The sequence below is a fragment of the Trichechus manatus genome, unplaced genomic scaffold (assembly GCF_000243295.1).
Source record: "Trichechus manatus latirostris isolate Lorelei unplaced genomic scaffold, TriManLat1.0 scaffold00140, whole genome shotgun sequence".
Classification (NCBI taxonomy): domain Eukaryota; kingdom Metazoa; phylum Chordata; class Mammalia; order Sirenia; family Trichechidae; genus Trichechus; species Trichechus manatus.
In genome coordinates, this window is record NW_004444076.1 from 6383249 (window position 1) to 6404989 (window position 21741).

Genomic DNA, 21741 nt, shown 5'->3' on the forward strand with positions numbered 1-21741 from the left:
CTATGGGGCAGTCTTACGCTGTCCTGTAGGGTCACTATGAGTTGGAATCAATGGCAATGGGTTTGGTTTTCTCTCTCTCTTTTTTGTTTTTTTTGGTGGGAATTTTTGATCCAAAGAGGGGGGTCAACTCTTGGGGGAAAGGCAATCAGTTTCCTTTCAGGCACGTGATGCTCGTGGTGACAGCTCCAGTTAGTGCTTCATGAGCTCAGCCTGGGCTGCTGTGGCAGAGTCACTCCAGGGCAGTGTGGGGACCTTGTCTGACTGGTTCTGGAGTGTCAGACTGATTATACCATCCATGAAATAGTGTGTTGGTACCCTTGGGAGGGCAAGCTTTTCGGCACTGATAAGATCAGTAGGATCAGGATGAGAAAGGTTGGCCAGAAAAATACTGAAACCTAAAACACTGATACTGAGCACCTGGTTGAGAGGCCTAGGAAAAGTGAGTACGGGATGAACACTGAGGCCTGGAACTGGAACAGCTGGGAATCTTCATTCAATACCCATTCAGTGACTATTTGTTTAAAAAACAAAATAACAACAGTAAAACTTTGTTTTCTTCTTTTGAAATCAGTAATGCTCATTGTAGAAAATGAGAAAATATAGAACATCAGAAAAAATAAATCAGTTGAAAAAAAACACAGTAATCTCATCATCCAAATATAATCTGATAACATATTGGTGTATAATATTTTATACTAAAAAATATATATATGTATAAACCAAAAACTAAACCTGCTGTCATCAAGTCAATTCCAACTCGTAGTAACCCTATAGAATAGAGGAGAACTGCCCCATAGGGTTTCCAAGGAGTGGCTGATGGATTCGAACTGCCGACCTTTTGGTTAGCAGCTGAACTCTTAACCACTGTGCCACCAGGGCTCTATATATATGTACAAAACCATTAAAAAAAACCATTGCCGTCAAGTTGATTCTGACTCATATATATGGTATATATACAAGTGTATGCATATAAATGTATATATGTATATATATTTTATATCAAATTTGCTATTATAGTTGGGTTTTTTTCCAATTTTAAAATATTGTGAGCATCTTCCCAGGTCATTCAATATTTTTCTTTAACATCATTTTTAAAGGTAACAATGTGATGTGCCATCACATAATTACATCATTGTATTATTTGTTGTTGTTGTTGAGTGCCTTCAAGTCAATTATGACTCATAGTGACCACATGTGATAGAGTAGAACTGCCTCATAGGGTTTTCTGGGCTGTGGAAGCAGCACTCAAGAAATCAGATGATGTATTGCATTGGGCAAATCTGCTGCAAAAGACTTCTTTAAAGTGTTGAAAAGCAAAAATGTCACTTCAAGGACTAAGGTGTGCCTGACTCAAGCCATGGTTTTTTCAATTGCCTCATATGCATGCAAAAGTTGGACAATGAATAAAGAAGACTGAAGAAGAACTGATGCCTTTGAATTATGGTGTTGTCAAAGAATATTGAATATACCATGGACTGCCAGAAGAACGAACAAATCTGTCTTGGAAAAAGTACAGCCAGAATGCTCCTTAGAAGCAAGAATAGTGAGACTTTGTCTCACATACTTTGGACATGTTATCAGGAGGGACCAGTCCCTGGAGAAGGACATCGTGCTTGGTAAAGTAGAGGGTCAGTGAAAAAGAGGAAGACCCTCAATGAGATGGATTGACACAGTGGCTGCAACAGAGGGCTCAAGCATAACAACGATCATGAGGATGGTGCAGGATCAGGCAGTGTTTCATTCTGTTGTTCATAGGGTCACTATGAGTCAGAACCGACAGCGCCTAACATCAACAACAATCTTTACAGAAGCAGTTCTCCAGGTCTTTCTCCAGCAGAGCAGTTGGGTGCTTAACCATTGTGCCACCAGAGTTTTTTTGTATTATTTAACCTAATATATATTTAGAAAGTTCCATTTGTTTCGCTATTATAAGCAGCATTACAATGCTCATCTTTGAAGCTAAAAATTTACATACATCTTTAATAATTTCCTTATTATAAATTTCTACAAATGGAATTGTTGGGTCAAAAAGTACATACATTTTTAAGGTTTTTGGTACATATATCCAAATTTCCTTCTAACAAGTTTTAAATAAGTTATAGGCTCACCAAGATTATGCAATAATATCTATTACTTTTCACCCTCATGAATATTGGTTAATTTTACTTTTAAATTATCTTTACTAACTTGAAAAGTAAAAAAAAAAAAAGGCATCTCATCATTATTTAATTTTCATATTTTTATTACTACTAAAATTAGTTAAGTATTTCTTCATATTATTATTGGCCTTTTGTTATTTTTGTGTTGTCAGTTGTTCATATTCTTTCTATTGAGTTTTTAAGAAGAGCTTTTTATAGATAAAGTATATTCTCCTTTTGCCCATTTTAGATGTTGCAAAAATCCCCCCTCCATTTTGCTTCTGTTGGTATTTCACGTATAGACAGTTAAAACGTTTTTTCCTTTTACTTATTTATGTTTTTCCTTTAGCATAATGCTTAAAAATTATTTCTTCACAATAATATTGAATAGATATTCACCTCTATGTTCTAATAGCATTTTTATGAAGTAGAGGAAATGCATTCCGGAATTTGTCTGAGATAAAATCAGAGGCTCTGGCTGATCGGACATGTTGGGTAATAAGGAGGGAGGAAACAGTATGACTGAGTTTTCAGACTGGGTAGACTGCAGAGAGGGTGGAACTACTGACCCAAAACCAGGAATACAGGAAAAGGAACAAGTCTGTTAGGGAAGATAATGAGTTCAGTTTTGCACATGTTGCATTTGAAATGACTGCCAAAAAGCCTGGTAGAAATCCCTATAGGCAGTTGGAACACGGTATGGAATGCTGGAGTAAGGTTGAAGTTTAAAATATAGACATAGAAATTATGAGTAGACTTTTGATAGTTTGGCAATGATTTTTTTTTTTCTTTTCAGTACATATCCTGTGCCAAACACTATGGAAAACTCTTTGATGAACTATTTCATTTAGTCTTCCCAACAACTTTATGAGGTAGAAAGTATTATCCTCATTTTACAGACGAGGGAACAGGCTTACAGAAGTTAAATTACTTTACTAAGACCTTACAACTGTTAGTGGTGGAACTTGTATGTGAAATCAAATAAACCTGCCCAATTCCAGAGTTTAAATAACTAGCCCAGCTTGTTATTCTGTCACAGGAGTAGATAAGCTCAAGTGGGGAAAGTCAGAACCCCAAAGATGGAGAATAGCAAACTTAAATGATGAGCTGAAATGGAAGAAATGAGCCAGTGAAAGGGTCTGAGAAGGAGGTTAGAGAGGCAGGCAGAGGGCTAGGTGTATACATGCTCACTTTTGAACCAGTATGGAAGCATTTCAATGATAGGGGCTTATATCTTACACACTTTTTTAGATAAATGTTAAGACCGCTCTTCTGCCCCCTGCCCCTTAAAAGATTCTCTCACAGTGCTTTGCACAGAAATATTTGTTGATTGATGCTTTGATGGTCTGCCAATAAGTCCTTCCTTCCCTTCCTTTCTTCCTCCCTTTTTTCCTTCCTCCTTCCCTTCTTCCTTCCCTCCTTCCCTCCCTGCCTCCCTTCCTTCCTTCCTTCTTCCTTTCTTTTTTTTTTTTTTTGGCAATAATAATCTTGAGTTATCCTTCTGAGCTAGACCATAGCCATCCCTGTGTCCCCACCTGTTATGGACTAGGGGCTGTTATACTGAAGATCCTCAATAGTATCAAACTATTGCCTCCTCTGAAAGCAATACAGATAGACCCCTTGGTTCTCTACATATGCTGGGTAAGATCACTCCTACAAATGAATAGTATGTTATTTTTACTTGTGTTACCTTTTTTGCTTCATTTGTTGCATGAGTGTGGGATATGTCCTTTTACTTTGGAATCACAGATTTCTCTTTTCTTTTTTATTGAATATTTCCCCAGACACTTCGGACTTTATAGGATGGAAACAGAAATAACCCCTTTTCTTCACAGCCTGAATGTCCAATAGTATTGCAGAAACAAAGCTTGGGTAGAAGCCTAGACTTGGATTTTATCAACATACTGAAGGAATGTGGAATACTAGAGAAAGCATGAATTTACGAACTGAAGATTAGAAGTCTCATCCAGTCACTTCCCATCTGTGACTTTGGGCAAATTATTTTAAATTATTTGAGCCCAATTCCCTTCATATAAAATGGTTGTGAGGATTAAATAAACTAACCAAGGTAAAGCGTTTGGCCCGTTGCAGGCGTCCACTGCAAAGAAGCTGAAACTCTGAGCTCCTATGGAATCACTTTGCTCCGTGTTCTTCTCAGAAGCTTGCCTTTTGGCCAACCCATAGCTCATCTTCACTCATCCCTGTTGGAGAGAAACAAGGAGGGAAACAAACCCAACTCAGCCATGTGAGTCTACTACCTGCAGCTATGACACGCAGTTTTAGTAGATAATAAATTGATTGCTGAAATGGTTTAGGGCATAATCTGGTTTTCTTAGCCCATACTAATAGTGGGTTCAAAAACTCAACTATAATCAGTTTCTGATGATAATCACTGAATATCCTATTACAGTCTTTCTTTCTGGAGAAAAAGTTCAACACTAAAATCCTCATAGGTTGAAATTTATTCATTTAAAGTGCTTTCTAAACAGAATCCATTTTGCCCTCTCCCCAGATAATCTAAAAATTGTCACCCACTTCCAGAAAACTGCTGCAATACTGGACGTAACTCCTATTGCAAGTTAGCGCAGGTGGCAGACAAGCCTAGTGGATAAAAAGGGAGCTTTTGAAGACAACAGAGAAACGAGCTGCAGACTTAACTTGGCAGAACTATTTATTAAAATAGTGACTTAGGAGATTTTTCAAATGCCCCTGTTATTTGTAGATCCCATTTGAGAACTCAGCAATCCATTTCAGGAATGAACATTCTTTAGGACAGTCCTGGCTTGTGCCTGTTGTTTGGTGTAATTATTAATACTGTCCCTTTCACTCTCAGGAGTCCCAGAGTGGATGACAAATTATATGGCATCTCTTGCCTTTTGCAGAGTAAAGCTCATCTCTTTTCAGACATATTCCTTGTATTGGATCTAAGGAAAATTAGCAAAACTTTCCTACAACAGTTCCTTTGGCACTGTCTCTTGCACTCATTTAAGCATTTCTTTGGAATAATAATTAAGAGCTCACATAAGCTAATGAATAACTCCCTATGGCTCTCTTATTGGCAAAAGCAAATAAGGCGACTACACAGGGACTCACCTAATATAGCAGCCCTGGGAGAGAAGCACGAGGCTTTGTCCCTTCAAGTTTATATTTTCAAAGCAATCTCCAATTGTTTTAATTATTTTTTTCAATTTAATAAGTGAAGCAAGTGTACCAACACTGGACAGAAAGGGCATGGAGCAAAGAAATCTGACTCTGTGCCTTCTGAAACTGCATTCCAGACTTGAACCCCGAGTGCTCCCTACCATTTATAGACTTGAGTCACCTGCCTTCCTGTTCTTCAGGAGAGGCTGTGCTGTGGTTTAGCAATTCGAGGGTAGGGAGATTGTCAAAACATCACCAGAGATACTTGGAGAGTTACTGTGGAAAACAGGTTTCCATGGTGCCGAGAGGAAGAGTCACATGACACAACCCCAGCTATTCTCTCAGGAGGGAGGGAGAGCCAGCTCCTTTGGGGGTCTTGTCAGGATGAAGCTGTGCATTCTATCCTGCTGGGTAGTCTGGAGGCATCTGGGACAGGTGGATTATTGGACTGGGGCAGATGAGTTCTTACGAAGCATCTTATTTGGGGCAGGAGATGGAAAATGGTCTACCTGCTTCCTAATGCCTTCTCTATCTGTGATTTTTTCATCTTAAGACTCTCTGGACTGAATCTAGTTTATAGCTTGTCCCCAGCTATAAGGTTCCCTGTCTGCAACCAAGTACTGAGAGAAGGAAATAAGTTCAAAGCAAGGCAGGAGAGCACAAAAAGTTTTGCCCTCCAAAGTGATGTGCTTGGAAAGCTCTTGTCTTGAGTGAAAAGGTGTACCAGTCGAAGAAAGAATAGAGCCATGAAACTAGCATTATGGCATAATGTTTGTTTTGAAATGATCCTTCCACAGCCTTTCTCCCAGATCTCTCTGCCCTCGTTCAGTAACATTTCTAAAGAGAGGAAAACTGGGGTGCAGTATGGAAAACTCCACCTCTTGGGTAATGGTGCCATTGTGGGGTAACTAGAATTAACTGAGGTGTCATTCCAACCAGAGGATGTCTAGAAAGCCCAGAATTCTGATATTCTAGAATCAAATGACTCTCCAGAAATCTTGCAACCCAGCTCCCTCATTTTACACAGGGAACTTTCAGGTTCAAAGACCTAGAGTGACTTTTACAAAGATGTCACTGAACTGCTAGCTTGGAGTGCTTCACCAATCAACTTTAGTCGGGAAGACTTACAAATACAAACCACGAGTAATTTCTTCCCACTGTGAACAATTGTCATGAGACCTAAATGAACGCCTGTGGAAACAAATAGCACACACTTCCTGCCTAGCCAGGGAGCTTGCTCACCATGGTTGGCCACTGTCCCTGACAGGAATCTCCTGCCCCCATGGGCAGATTAGCTGAAAACCAATGAAGCTGAAGCTTCAGGATGCCTTCCAAGACCCTGGACCTAATTTTGTATTTGTAATTTTGTATCCTTTTGCTTAAAGAGGGTCCTTCAAATTTCATGAGCTTCATGCCCTGGGAAACCCAGATATTGCCCTGCTTATTCCTTATAAATATAGTCATCTGATGCTCCAATACATTCCTGATCAGAAGCGGGGACCACGTGAAAGTGAGGATGACTCCGCCTGGATCTAGCTAGAAAAACAAGCTGGGGCCTGCAAAGAAGTTGTTTCAGATATAACATTGAGGATCTGCCCACATTATGTCACAAATTTCTACCTGCCCCCCTTCTTGTTTCTACCATCATTATCTCTTTACCCAGACCAATCTTGTCTTTCAGATATACAGAAGTGAGATTTTAGATCTGGCAAGAGTATTATTTTGTCATCATGCTTAATTTTGTAGGCACTACAAATGGCTTAGGAACCTCAGGTTCCTAAACTCCACTCCCTGTAAAGTGAAGTCACAGTGTTGGCCAATAATTTAAGCAGGCAGATTACTTGTTTCGCTTGTTAGATATAATCTGCCTGGTATGTCCCTGTGTGGGAGGAAACCAATGAATGAGGCCTATTTATCTAAGCACTTCAATAAAACTCAAATCAGTGCAATGCTACACACCTTCACTTGATGACCATCATGAACAAAGCTTCTAAGTTCCCCTCTGAAGGGAGATAAAGCTGAACAAGACATTATGCCTGTCAGTAGTGTTTCCATCAAAAAACGTGGTTTGGAGAGCTTGCCTTTGTTTCGTCCAATACTAAAACCAAAACTAAACCAAACCCATTGCTGGAGAGTCAATTCCAACTCATGGCGACCCCATGTGTTTAGTATCTACAACAGGCTCAGAGTTTTCTTTTACCCAGTAACTATCATCTTCTCAACAACTCAGTAAGATAAATATTATTCTTCTCATTTTGCTGATGTGGAAAGTAAGGCTAAGAGAGGTTATGTGGGTTGTACAGGTCACACACCTAGGGAGTCCCTCTGCTTGTTAGGGGCTGGTGGAGACTGAAGAATAATGTTTCTAATGTAGGAGGAGGAAGGTAGAAAGATATTGGACTTCCTAAACATCGCATTCTGTTTTACACAGGCCGGTATTTAAATCCCAGTTCTAACATTTACTAACTGTATGGCTTTGGGAACGCCACGCTCAGCCTTGACTTCCTCATCTGTAAATTGAACAAAATACCCCACCTCAAAAGGCAACAGGAATGAAAAACTGAGATTGTGTGCATGAACTCCATTCCCAGCAAACCCAGGCAAAAAATAACTCATTTTTGTAAGAAGCGCTCATCCCCTAGATTTCTGCATGCTCACCTCCTCATCTCCTTCAGGCGCCTCCTGATACTGCATTCTCTGCTGCCTCTCCTCATAGCTCTCTACAACTTGGGGTGTTGGGGGTGGGAGGAGGTGTGGGTGGCCCCAAAAGCCTTTGTTCAACTGTGCCTGTCGATGACTGTGTCATCTCCTGCAAGTCACTTAACTTTTGACACTCATGTTTTTCACACGCTGAACATGGAAAATAAAACCCACACCTCACAGCCCTGTGGCTAGGATCACAGGTGGGGAAAACCCTTTGGAAAGAAACTGTAAAGCGCCGTACAAGTTAAGTGCCGCACCAGGTATTAACACAGGAGCCCCCTAGTTTCCAGTCCAGAGAGTCGACCCCTCACGTAGGCCGTGCCGCGCAGGGCAGGAAGGAGAGTTAACCCCTGGGAGCCTCTCTGGGCGTTTCTCCGGGCGGTCTGGGAGGAGTTCCGCCCCTCGGCTCCCGCCCCGCCAAGCGGCCTCTCCCTCGCGCCAACAAGAGCGCTCTCTTTTTTCTCTGGAGCCCCAGCTGCGTTTCCCCCGCCCAGCACGGCACGGCGGGCCGGCCGCCAGGATGCAGGCCCCTAACAAGGAGCATCTGTACAAGCTTCTGGTGATCGGCGACCTGGGCGTGGGCAAGACCAGCATCATCAAACGCTACGTGCACCAGAACTTCTCCTCGCACTACCGGGCCACCATCGGCGTGGACTTCGCGCTCAAGGTGCTCCATTGGGATCCGGAGACCGTGGTGCGCCTGCAGCTCTGGGACATCGCAGGTGAGCGCCGGGGGATGGGTGCGGGAATGGCTTGCCTCCCTTCTCCAGTCCAGAGGCAGTGGGTTGCAGCCAGGCGTGCGACCCGGATCTTTCCGACGCTGTGTCTTAAGAGACTCTTCCCGGTGGGTTGGAAACTTGGTTTCAAAGCAAAGAAAAAGTTTCTCGCTCTGTCTGAAACTTCTTCAGGTGTATTTCCTAGCGCTTTAGGGGTATTGCTTTCGCTCCCTCCTGCATCCTATCCTTCGTTCTGTCTGCCCGGCGTGGGCCTCCCGGGGGGGTGGGGAGGTGGAGAGAGGGAGAGAAACTGTCTGGAGTTGCATTCGGTTCTTGGTCTCCTGCTCATTTTCCGGGCGCGGGTAATCCTGCCGTGACACCGCGCAGAGTGTCACGGCCGCCAGTCTGTGCCCTGGCCAGTTGAGGGGAAGCCCCTAGCCTGGTTAACAGCTGGAATCGGGATAGATTCTGGCTAGAGTTTGCCAATTCCTGTTTCCAATAGCACGTTTTTTCCTCATTTTGCCAACCTTCCTTTCTGCCTTCAGTCAAGCGAGTTTGGGGTTCTCTGCTGTGAGGAAGCCAAGGACCTTTCTGTGTATGTATCGGGGCAAAGTATTATTTCTCTGTCTCTCTCGGTTTCTCTGGCTTTCTGTAGCCTATCAGAAGGAGATTGCTTATGTATCCTAAGGCCACTTTTTCTTGAATTCTCTCTGAAGTTTACATTGCACGATCTGGAAAATGAGAAGCTTCTTCACATTCTTTGAAATCAGAAGTGGATTCCGAGGGTTTGTACCAGAAGTTTTGAGTGCAGTTTCTGCTCTAAGCCTCGGCTCTCCTACAACTGCTGTTTGAAACTTGGCCATGTCCAACCCCTCATTACAGATTCTGGCTTGCTATTCACCAACTTGCTTAGTGGCTTAGAACAAGTCCCTTCAGCTCAGTTTCCTCACTGTAAGTGGAAGGAGGTTGGATGATGATGGCCCAGCAGTCTTCCTGCTTAGAAGTTTTAGGATCGTCTGGGATTCTTCATGAGCAACTTTAAACAGTCCAACTTTGTCTCTATTTCATAGTCTGTGGCACCAGAAATCTTTATAAATGCTGGGTCAAACTAGCTTCTTTGTCTCTTAAAAAATAGGTTCATTTGAGCTGGTGCATTTGACTGGAAACACTTTATCATGGCTTGAAGCAAGAACAAAAGGGGAAAATTTTTGAAAGGGCATTTCTGGTTCTGGGTATTCCAGTGCCTCTTTAATCATGAGGTGCCAGGTCTTATGACAAAGCTTTTGGCTTGTGGACAGATTCATGCAGTTGGCGTCATCTTCAGCAGCTCCAGTTGCATAGGGTTATCAGAGACTGGAAAAAGTCATCAGGTACTATCTGATTGGAATTTTCATCCAGAAGATCCACTTTGAGTTTGGGTGCTTTGTTGCTGCATGTTTTAGTGTCTAAAAACTATGCTAGCTGCCTAAAAATCTCCAGGACTCTGGTTTTAGAATGAGCTTACTGTGGAAAAGTGGATGTAGTTGTAGTATGGATTTCTGTGTCAAGTCTAAGTAACAGTGTGACCTTGAGCATTTTACATAATGTCCTTGGGTCTCAGTTTTCTCACCTAACAGAGGAGATAGAAGGGTGTAGTGATTAAGAACCTAAGTTCCAGAATTGAACTGCCACTGTCTAAGTCCCGGTTCTACCCGATATAAACTAGGAGATCTTAGGCAAGTTCCTTAACTTCCTCATCTCAGTTTTCTTATCTATAAACTAAAAGAATGCTTTCTTCTGACAAGCGAGAGAGAGCTATCAGCTAATGCTAGCTAAAGGCAATGGTACCTACTGCTTAGGAGAACTGCAAGGATTATTATTTCACTAGCTACTATTTTTTTGAGCATGTGTAAATACTAGGCAAGAAGGGCATGATACACATATCCCCATTAAATCCTAATAAATTATGATCCCAATATTACACTTATTTTCTGTCCCTAACACCCAGCACCATTGTTAAGTTTCACTCATAATATAATGTACAGTCATGAACAATTTAACTCTCAAGCTTAGAAATGCCTGCTGAGCTGGGCTGAGGTTCCTGCTCCCTGCCCATGGGGACTGTAGTCACAAAAGTTTGTATAAATAAGAAATCTAAGGAGGTTTGTGACTCAGTTCTAAAGACAGAGTGGTGTGCAGAATCCTAATCAGGGAGCTTCTTTTTCCAGAGCTCTGATGCTAGTGGTTACTTGTCTTCAGCAGCCTTAAGCCCAAAGGCCCTGCGGGCTGAGTTAGAGGTTGGGCTGCAGGCAAAGCTGATTAGGGGGAAGCAGGGCCATTGTGGGAAGGAATGGTTGGAACATAGCACTGGCATGTTTCAAGCTGCATAGGTAGATCTGTGGGGAGTGAGTTCATATAAAACCCAGCCCCAGCTTCTCACCTAGACTCCAGTGAGCTAAGTGTACCTTAGAGCACCTTCAAACCACAGCCTGTCTGTCCAAGGATAAGAATGCAGCTGCTCCTCCTTTGTGCTCTACTCTGGTGTGCGTGCCTGGAAAGAACAGGCAGTGATGGTTGGTGAGCCTGGATTTGAGAGGGCTGGTGTGGATGAGGAAGAGGGGACCTTTCAGTCACTTGCCCTGTCCTGATAGAATATCAGATATGCCTGCTATGGAGGGAATCTTTGCTCAGCTTGACTTTCTTCTGTTTTTTAATTGTGGTAAATATATATGTAGCAAAGCATTTGCCGTTTTAACATTCTTCACATGTACAATTTGGTGACATTAATTGTACTCATCATGTTGTGCAACTATCACCATTAACCATTTGCAGATTTTTCCATCGCCCTTAACAGAAGTTTAGTGTCCTCTAAGCAATGAGTTGTCATTTTCCTCTTCTTCCTGCCCAATCCTTGTAATCACTAAATAAACTTAGGTCTGTAAACCAAAAGAAAAACAAACAAACAAACAAACAAACCCGTTGCCGTCGAGTCAGTTCTGACTCATAGAGACCCTATAGGACAGAGTAGAACTGCCCCATAGGGTTTCCAAGGAGCGGCTGGTGGATTTGAACTGCCAACCTTTTGGTTAGCAGCCGAGCTCTTAACTACTACGCCACCGGAGCTCCTAGGTCTGTATACATTTGCCTATTCTAGATATTTCAGATAAGTGGAGTCTTACAATATTTGTCCTTTTATGTCTGACTTATTTCACTCAGCATAATGTCTTCAAGGTTCATCTATGTCAAAGCATACATAAGAAGTTCATTTCTCTTTATGGCTGAGTAATATTCCATTGCATGTATGTACCATGTTTTGTTTACTCCTTCACGTCTTGATGGGCATTTAGGTTGTTTGCTTCTTTTGGCTGTTGTGAATAGTGCTGCAATAAATTTGTGATATTCATTTGGTTCAATGCCAAGTTGGGTCTTATTTGTCCAATGAATCCCCATAATATATGTCTTGTAGCTACTCAGACTGGCCAATCTGATCCTGAAATACTCCAAAAAGTACCTTGTAGAGGCCTGTGGAGCAGGCCATGAATCTCACAAATACCTCAGGGGACAGCAGTTGCTGTGAATTCCAAGAATTCCACCACTGAGTAGTAGCTGAGTCAGCCCTATATTCAGAAGCCCTTACTAGAGTCAGAGAAATTAAGCACCTTTGCCCAAGCCCACCCAACTAATAAGGGGAAGAGCTGGATTTGACCCAGTTCTGTCTGACTTGAAATCAAGCCCTGCTCGTAACGACCACAGGCCTGTCGGTGCGTGGCACACAGTCAGCCCACAGTCTATGGCCTCTTAACTTTTAAAAGTGTTCCTTCTTTAAGGATGTAGAGCATAATTCTAACTCACAAAAAAAAGACCAGATTTACTGGCCTAAAGGAGACTGGAGAAACCTCGAGAGTATGGCCCCCAGACACCCTTTTAGCTCAGTGGTGAAGCTACCTTCGAGGTTCACTGTTCAGCCTGGGAGTGGACAGCCCCATAAAACCAAATGAGACTAACAAGGTACAGGAGTCCAGTGACAAGGGCCAGAAGGCAGAAGGGGACAAGGAAGCTGGTGATAGGGAACCCAAGGCTGAGTAAGGATATGGTTGATGTGTTGTGAGATTGTTAACCATTGTCATAGGGCAACATTTGTAGTAACTGTTAAATGAGAAACTATTTTGTTCTGTAAGTCTTCATCTTAAGTGAGAATAACGGCACAATTGGAAGAGCATAGTCAATGTCACTGAACTGTGCATGTAGAAATTTTTGAAACGGTGTATCTTTGGCTATGTGTATTTTCACCAAAAAAAAAAAAAAAAAGGTTGAGAAGTTAGAGGGTTAGTATGTTGTGGGGTTGTTAACCAATGTCATAAAACAACATGTGTACTACTGTTTCATGAGAAACTATTTGTTCTGTAAGCCTTCACCTGAAGTACAATAAAATATATATAAAAAAAGTGTTCCTTCTTTAGTAGATGGGTTATCCTTTTCCTTTCTATTTCTAACTGGGTGTTGGATATTAGACAGTACCACTGTGCAGAGACAGTGGAAGGAAGTGGCATGAAATTCTATTTCTGAAAATTTGGTTCTTGGGTATGATACGAATTTATATATTTTTTCTCTTCATAGATTTATCAGGAGAGAAGTAACCAATAAGTTTATACTTGAGGCTGTCCTTCTCTCATACCCTTCAAAGTAGTGTAATTACTCTGTTAACACTTTCTAAGAGAATTATACAAGTTTGAGCCTTTGGATCCTGCTGCAGGAATAGGGATAGTCATAGTAATAGTAGCGACCATTTCTTGAGCATTTGTTTTTACAATTGTCCGGCACATTTAATCTTTAATTTCCAAGTAAACTAGCTGGTTAAGTGGAAGTGCTGAAATTTAAAAATTGAATTCTAGCGCCCAGGTTCCGAGAGCCCAGGAGGCTCTACTACCTCCTTTAATTTAAAAATGGAATACTTCAGATGCTGTTTGACATTGGACAAAGCTTGAGACCTTGCTGGGCTTCATTTGTTCCATCTGTAAAATGGTGATTATTTTATTTTTTTATGAAGTCACACATCTGGACTTTGTTGTCTCTGTCAGCTCTAATATCTGTTATTCTCACAGTGTTTTTAGTGTTGGTAGTATGTGAAGTTTATCCCAACTTCTTTGCTTAGTAGCTTTGTGACTTGCACAAATTACTTAACTGCTATGCCTTAGTTTCCTGTCTGTAAAATGGGGATGAAAATGGAACCTGCGTCGTAGAGTTGTTATAAGAATTAAAGGTTAATTCATAATAAGTTGTACATAATAAAGTTGCACAGAATAAATGTTGAATAAATGTTAGCTATTACTTTTGTAAAAAACCCTGGTGGTGTAGTGGTTAAGAGCTACAGCTGCTAACCAGAAGGTCGGCAGTTCGAATCCACCAGCCACTCCTTGGAAACTCTATGGGGCTGTTCTACTCTGTCCTGTAGGGTTGCTATGAGTTGGAATTGACTCAGTGGCAACGGGATATTACTTTTGTTGTGGTAATTGTGATTATTACAAACTATTTTAAGATACATTTTCTTGCTTGACCTTCTTGGAATCGCTGAGGGTATAGACAGAGCAGATGGTGTTAAACCCATCTTTATTAGAGTATGAGAGAAAATCAAGAATTAGAGAGGTAAAGAACTTACCCAAGGCCACAGAAGCTAGCAAGTGGCAGAGAAGCACAGGAGCAGCAGGTCTGTTTAACTCTAGCTTTTATGTGTGTGTATTATTTATGTATGCAAATATGTCTGTGTGTCTGTGTATGTGTGTGCATGTGCGTGTGCATGTGTATTTGAAAGAGGTATACACGAGAGAGATGACCAAGTCTGTTGGTCACCAGAAAATCCAACTCTAGATTTAACGAATATAGTAGAAAAAAAGAGATCAATTTGGCAGACACTTTAGAGAGTACTTCTTCACCATGTAAAAGATTCACTGCAGGGCTCTACTAAATAACAAATGCATCTAAACATTTAAAACAAGATGTAGTTTATAAGAAAAACATTTCCATGCAGGACACATCTATTTTATAAGGTAAGCCAAGTAACTACAATGCAGAAGAGTACATTAGTTATCCAACAGGTGAAGAAGCAGGTACACATATCCCCAGCTCAGTCAGGAGCCCTGGGGTGGCAGACTCCTCCCATCACAGACTGTGAGATCTGCCTGGGTCACACAGATGTGGCGTTTTTGAGTTTGTAGGAGCCCTGGTGCACGGTGGTTAAGAGCTTGGCTGTTAACCAAAAGGTCAGTAGTTCAAATCCACCAGCTGCTCCTTGGAAATCCTTTGGGGCAGTTCTGCTCTTTCCTGTGGGGTCGCTATGAGTTGGAATCAACTGGTCGGCAACGGGTTTGGTTTTTGGGTTTAGAGTGCTTTTGCATCAATTATAAAATTCAGCTGAATGAAGGAGTTGGACTCAACCATTTCCTTAGTACCTAACTGTGAAAGACTGATTCTCCGTGGAGTTTTATAAGAATCAAGGGTCTTAAATGTTACAGCTAATAGATCTAGAAATGTAGAAAACTAAACTTAGCAACCAGCATGTCGAGCAAAAAGATAAAAATTAAAAAAGAAAAAGAACATGTTAAGTCTAAGTCACTCTCTGCTTGGCAGTTTATTGCCTTGTTTCTGGCCTGGCTAATACAGATTTTGTAAACACCATGTGGAATAACATACATACTATGCTTATGGTAAATAATGTGGACAGTGAGCAAAGGCGGTGAACTTTCAAAATAGGGTGAGGGATATGTGGGGAAAGCATCTCAGGGCTTCTTGCAGAGCCATTAATGGAGTTTGCACCTGTCAAAGATAGGTGGGCAGTAGGCAGGTAGGGCTTTAGAGGACTGGTTCTGATAGGAAAGCAGGTGGCAGCTTAACTAAGGAAAGCTAAGTTGCTTGAGAGATGGCGGGGTTGAGGAGGATCAGCTCTTTTATGTGTCATTGGTTTATTCAGCAAATACATATTAAATGCTTTGTATGTGCCAGCCATGCACTGTGCTAGTTGAGGGGAAAACAAAGAGGGATACAGAATTGAATAAGACTTGATCCTTGGTTTCAAGAAGGCCACAGTTTAGTGTATATGATAACGTGTAAGCAAATCACTGTAATAGTAATGCGTACTGATTAGGTAACTTCAAAGAGATCATGTCTACGCCCCATCCTTCCACTCTCAGATTAAAACTGAGTAAGCTGGACAAAGCCTCTGAGCTAGCGTAATGTTTTGCGTGCATTGTTGTGTGCTGTCGAGTTGATTCCAACTCATAGTTACCCTACAGAACAGAGTAAAACTGCCCCATAGGGTTTCCAAGGAGTGGCTGGTGGATTCAAACTGCCAACCCTTTTGATTGGCAGCCTGAGCTCTTAACCACTTTCCCACCCGTGCTCTTACCTAGCACCAGTTATTCCCTGTGAGTGATCTCAGGGCTGCACAAATTGAAACAGAAGTTCATCCTCTGACAGTCTTTAATTCTGCCCTCTTCTCTTATTGATTTCATTCATTCCCATGGCTTTAAACTCTATATGCCAAGCCAGTTGCTGTAGAGTTATTTCTGACTCATGGCAACCCAATGTGTGTCAGAGTAAAACTATGCTCCATAGAGTTTTCAATGGCTGATTTTTTAGAAGTAGATCTCCAGGGCTTTCATCCAAAGTGCCTCTGAATTAACTTGAATCACCAACCTTTCACTTAGCAGCCGAGCCCATTAACCATTTTTGCCACCGAGGGACTCCAAAACTCTATGTAGGTGACTCCAAAACTGTGTCTATAACCTTTACTTTGCATGAGCTCTAGACCTAGAATTCCAGCTTCCTGCTGGACATCCTTTAGGATATCTCACATATGTCTAAGATCAGCAAAGTTTGCATTAAAAGTCGAGATTATTATTATTTTTCTATTAATAAAGCTTAATATAGTTAAACTGAAAAATGCAAGAGAAAAAAACAAGAGGATACAAACAGAAAATATCCACAATCACACCAACTGTCATGGATTGGACTGTGTCCCCCCAAAGTATCTGTGAACTTGGCTAGGTCATGATTCCCAGTATTGTATGATTGTGTACCATTTTGTAAGCTGATGTGATTTCCTTATGTGTTGTAAACTCTTATCACTATGATGTAATAAGATGGATTAGCAGCAGTTATATTGATGAGGTCTACAAGATTAGGTAGTGTCTTAAGCCAGTCTCTTTTGAGATATAAAAGAGAGAAGCAAGCAGAGAGACATGGGACCTCATACCACCAAGCAGCAGTGCTGGGAGCAGAGTGCATCCTTTGAACATGAGGTTCCTGCGCTGAGATGCTCCCAGACCAAGGGAACACTGATGCATCACGAGGACCTTCCTCCAGAGCCGACAGAGAGAGAGAGCCTTCCCCTGGAGCTAATGCCTTGAATTTGGACTTGTAGCCTACTAGACTATGAGAGAATAAATCTCTTTGTTAAAAGCCATCCACTTGTATTTCTGTTATAGCAGCACTAGATAAATAAGATGTCACCTAATGATAACTAGTAAATAATACTATTGGCAAGTCTATACTAGACATCTTTCACCACGCACTGGACTTCTTAGTTTGTGTTCACTATACTACCTTTCTTCCAGGCACATAGACTTGTAATCTCTGCTATCTCTTTGCTTCTCCTTTGACTCCCACATGCCATCAGTCCCCAAGTCTAATGGTAATTATGTCTCTCTTTGCCACTCCCCTAGACCAGGCACATCACTATTATCATTACCTGTTCTGCTATCATAGCCACCTAGCTAAACTGTAGTTTCTTTTCCCTCCCGTTCTCATTGTGTACCATAGCCAGGTTTATCTTCCCAGAAAATCACTGCAGTGTCTCCCCTTTGCCTGTATAGTATATATGTCATGATGAAGACAATGAAATAGGGGAGGACAAGGTGATAGGAAGGCTGATAACTAGAGAAAAGGCTAGCTGGAGTCCTAGAGCTATTGAGGGAAGAGCTTGTGATGTCCATGTGAGTAAGAAGTGACTGGAGTCCTTGAGCCCTGACCAGATTAAAGGGAAACCCAAGATCTGTCTTACTGTAGCTTCATTATCAGGAACATAGTAACTCTCATTGGGGTCTGAAACGATACATGATTTTGTTTTGTTTTATTGCATTTTATTCAAAATAAAATGTTCTAAAACTTGGGAGTTTGTAAAGTATAAGATCTTGCTTGGGAAAATGTGTTCATTTACTTGATAGGCAGAGGGATTAGGGGGTGAACAAGATGGATTGGTCTTTGCTCTTATGGAATCTCCTAGTCTTGAGGGGGCATAAAGATATTTAAAAAATAATCTTGGGAATTATTATTTAAATACTGTTTTGATAAGTATTTTTGCAATGTCATGTGTTATTACTACTGAAATATCATTTACTGAGTTCTTACCCTGTCAGGCATGGTGCTAAGCATTTATACTCATTGTTTCATTTACTGCTCACAATGAGTTTCTCTGGTAAGGACTATTAATCCCATCATAGAGGTGAGAGAAATGCTTAGACAAAATAGAAAACAGACAAACAAGCAAGGAAACACAGAAAAACTTTCCACAAGTCACACAGACAGCAGTCATGTTGGGATATGATCCAAGGTTTGTCTAGCTGCAAATCTCATTTTCTAACAACATTATTCCACTACCTTCTGTTGTTGTTGCTGGATGCCATCAAGTCAGTTTCGACTTATAGTGACCCCATGTGACAAAGTAGAACTGCCCATAGGTTTTCTAGGCTGTGATCTTTATGGGAGCAGATCGCCAGGTCTTTCTCCTGCTGAGCCGCTGGGGGGGTTTAAACTGCCAACCTTTCAGGTGGCAGCCGAGCACTTAACCATTGAGCCACTAGGGCTTCTTTCACTACCTCCTAATGCATGTTAAACAGTGCAAGAATTTTCACAGTTCATGGATTGTTCAAGTTGCAGTTAGAGGATATACATTACATATTTTAAAGCAGTAATTTATTTTTTGAACCTTTACTCTTTTGAATGGTGCTAAGAATTGAATGAGCCAAATTCTTTGTCCACATCATTGCTGAGACCATATGGTTGGTTTGGCTTATTAACTCGCATCCTCATAATTACTTTTAGTCAGGAAAGCTACAGTGCCTGATAGACACACATCTGAAGTTTGAGAATTAAGGCTAAGAGTATCTGTGATTCTTGATGGTATGAGAATGAAAATTAAGTCCTATATGGTGATAGAGGTATGTGTGTATGTGGTGTGTGTGCGTGTCTGTGTGTTAAACTTAAAGAAAACAATATTCTAGACTAGACTCTGGAGACGACAGTAGAGATTCCCAAACTTGCTCAGTTCACAGAATTTTTAGTGCTAAAGTGATTTGTTCACGGTGCATGGGGTCACTAGGCCAAAAGAAATACCTAACAGTTCTGTTTATTAAGTGGTTAGGACCAAAAAGTTTAAAAAGTATTTACGTCCTAACAGCTTAATACTCATTCAGGGAAAAAAAAAAAAAAGGAACCCATAAATTGAAAGAAAGTCTTTTTTATTTCCGTTTTAATAACTGCAATTACTTACTAATGCCATATGTGTGCCTTTGGGGCACTGGACCTATCACACCTTTAAATCAGAGAGGACACCGTCACCCTTGTTTCTTGTTTCATATTGATTTTCACATGATACTTTCTTTTTATTACAGAAACTGCCAAAACCCCAGTTTCACAAAGATACGATGACATCAAAAGGAAGGTAGTGCGATCTAATGCTGCAACTGTGAATTACCAAACTAGTAATTCCTGCGGTGTCTAATTGATGCTGAGTAACACTGGGTTTGCCTTGAAAATGGCAGATATCCTGCTGCACCCCTATGAGTTCACTAGGTGCGTGGGGCACCTAGGCACACATTTAGAGAATATAACTCTAGAAGAATCTGAAAATTCCTTAAGAGTGAAACCCTTGGAGTTCAGGGTCTCTTGTGAGTCTTTAATGAAAATATTTTTAGAGGTTACTTGGAGGTGTTGTGTCAGATGTTAAACAATTCAAAGATGGCTTTTTACTTAATACATTTGAGCTTACACAGATGTTAATTCAGTGGGATATTTTTGGTTAGTTTATGTGTTTAATTAAAAGCTTGAGATGCTCATCCTTCTATCTTGATTCATGCCAGCCTCTTACCTGCTAGCCTCTCATCTGTGACTTTGTTTCATGTATTCCTTCCACCCACTATTGGATATTGCATTGCATCATCTCATTTTTCCATCCAAAAGAGTTACTTCATTTAAGCTGAGTCTAAATGACTCAGTCTAAAAAAATCTGACCAAAAAATCTGCTGGGATACTGTACTAGCACCCATTTTCATACACAAACCACCACCACCAGTTGCCATCAAGTCTGACTCCAACTCATGGTGACCTCACCTGTGTCAGTGTAGAACAGTGCTCCACAGGGTTTTCAATGATTGGTTTTTTGGAAGTGAATTGCCAGGCTTTTCTTCCAAGGCACCTCTGGGTAGACTCAAACTTCCAACTTTTCGGTTAGCAGCCAAGCATATTAACAGTTTGTACCACCCGGAACTCCCACACACATACACACATACACAGTGCTTTAAATTTAAATATAAATTCAACGACTATCCTTGGAGTCCTTAAAGTAACAGCCAGCTATGAGATGAAATAAGAGCCATTGCTTATAGGGGAACTAAGAAAATTAGGGAAAGAGCTTAGGTGGTTCTGAATTGGGGATGATTTTTTTTCAGAGTGTATCATAGAAGGTAGAGAAAGTAAGTGAGTTAGATAAGAGATCTTGCTTTATTCTGTCCGCTCGTTTCCCCACTGGGATTCTCTCTTGCAAACAAATCAATATTAATCGTTCCTTCATTATGTAAAGAGCACTTATGTTACCAGTTCCATTCTGTTCCACAAGTCCATTGTGAACACAGGCTAAGAGCCTCTCTCTCAGAGTACTGTGTGCTATGGAGACAGAAGGGAACAGTAATTGTGTACTTCAACCATGGATTCAAGGAGTTTACAGTGTAACTGGGGAGATAGGCTGCAGAGGTTTGTAGCATGTAAAATGTTGTACAAGGTCTGATTAAATGGCCACGTGAGTGATACAGTCAGTCAGTGACTCTGGGGGAACATAGAGGAGGCAAGAGATGAGTGTGGGGCCAGGTAATCACAAAAGGCTCCAAGAAGGTGGAATTTGGGAAGGACCTTGAACAATAGGATTCGGTTAGGTCGAGAAGAAGGGAAGAAGGTATGTTCCAGTCAGAGTGGGAGCACCCTGGTGTAAGAGTAAGTGAAAGCAAGAAGCAGAACTTGGCATAGTGTTGGGAAGCAGAAGTTGGCAGAGCCTAGCAAGGCACAGTGTTGGGAAGGAGCCTGACCTTAACCTGAGGATTCGGCCTCTAACTTGTAGCTCAAGGTGTGAACCTCAAAAATCTCATAGGAACCCAGATGGTAAGACAAATGAACTTTTTTCTCCACCTGACAAACACTTGGTCACCTTTCAAGATGCTCTCCGAAAAATATGTTCCTAATTCTAGACATCCAAACTATTGCTCTCTACTTTCCTAGGAAATGGGAACAAAGCTTATTCACAAGTTGAACTCCCATTTTGTTTCCCCACAAAGCTCCTTATATGGATGTATTGGAACAAGCCGAAGTATTAATTGTTACTTTATTATGTACAGATCACAGAAAGAAAACATGGGATACTAGGTAACCATTAACAAAATGATGAATAGCATTGGCTTTTTTTAAAATGAAATTTTATAAGTTTCACACTGATTTCTCAATTTTGGATTAGATTTGTTTTTATAAAATTGATACGAATACATAAGTTTAAAGTTAAGACAGTTTATAGTACATGACAATGTGAAAGGAATAATATCTCAGCACTTTTTTTTTTTAAGATTGGAGTTTGATACTAGTCAGCCCAAATGGACTAACTCCTGGATAGTATTCCTGAAATGTAGACACAGTATTTATGACTGTTTGAGTTTTTAAGATATTGCAATATCTGTATACTTATAAGAAATATTCCAATTTATAACTGTTGAGAAATAGTTCAAATTGTTTTTAAATCTTCTGGGGTCCAG

General features: G+C 41.0%; 1 protein-coding gene across 3 annotated transcripts in view; it reads left to right on the forward strand.

Annotated features, from left to right (window-relative positions):
* Positions 1-8425: 8425 nt before the first annotated feature.
* The window catches only part of RAB38 (RAB38, member RAS oncogene family), a 157342-nt gene continuing 144026 nt past the window's right edge, over positions 8426-21741 (forward strand). For all 3 annotated transcript variants that reach the window (XR_002825490.1, XM_023739808.1, XM_004385532.3), the window contains exon 1: positions 8426-8704. Coding sequence is in view for 2 of the 3 variants with exons in the window: in XM_023739808.1 (XP_023595576.1) it covers positions 8503-8704 (202 nt within the window). In the remaining variant the exon portion in view is untranslated. The remainder of the gene's footprint in view (positions 8705-21741) is intronic.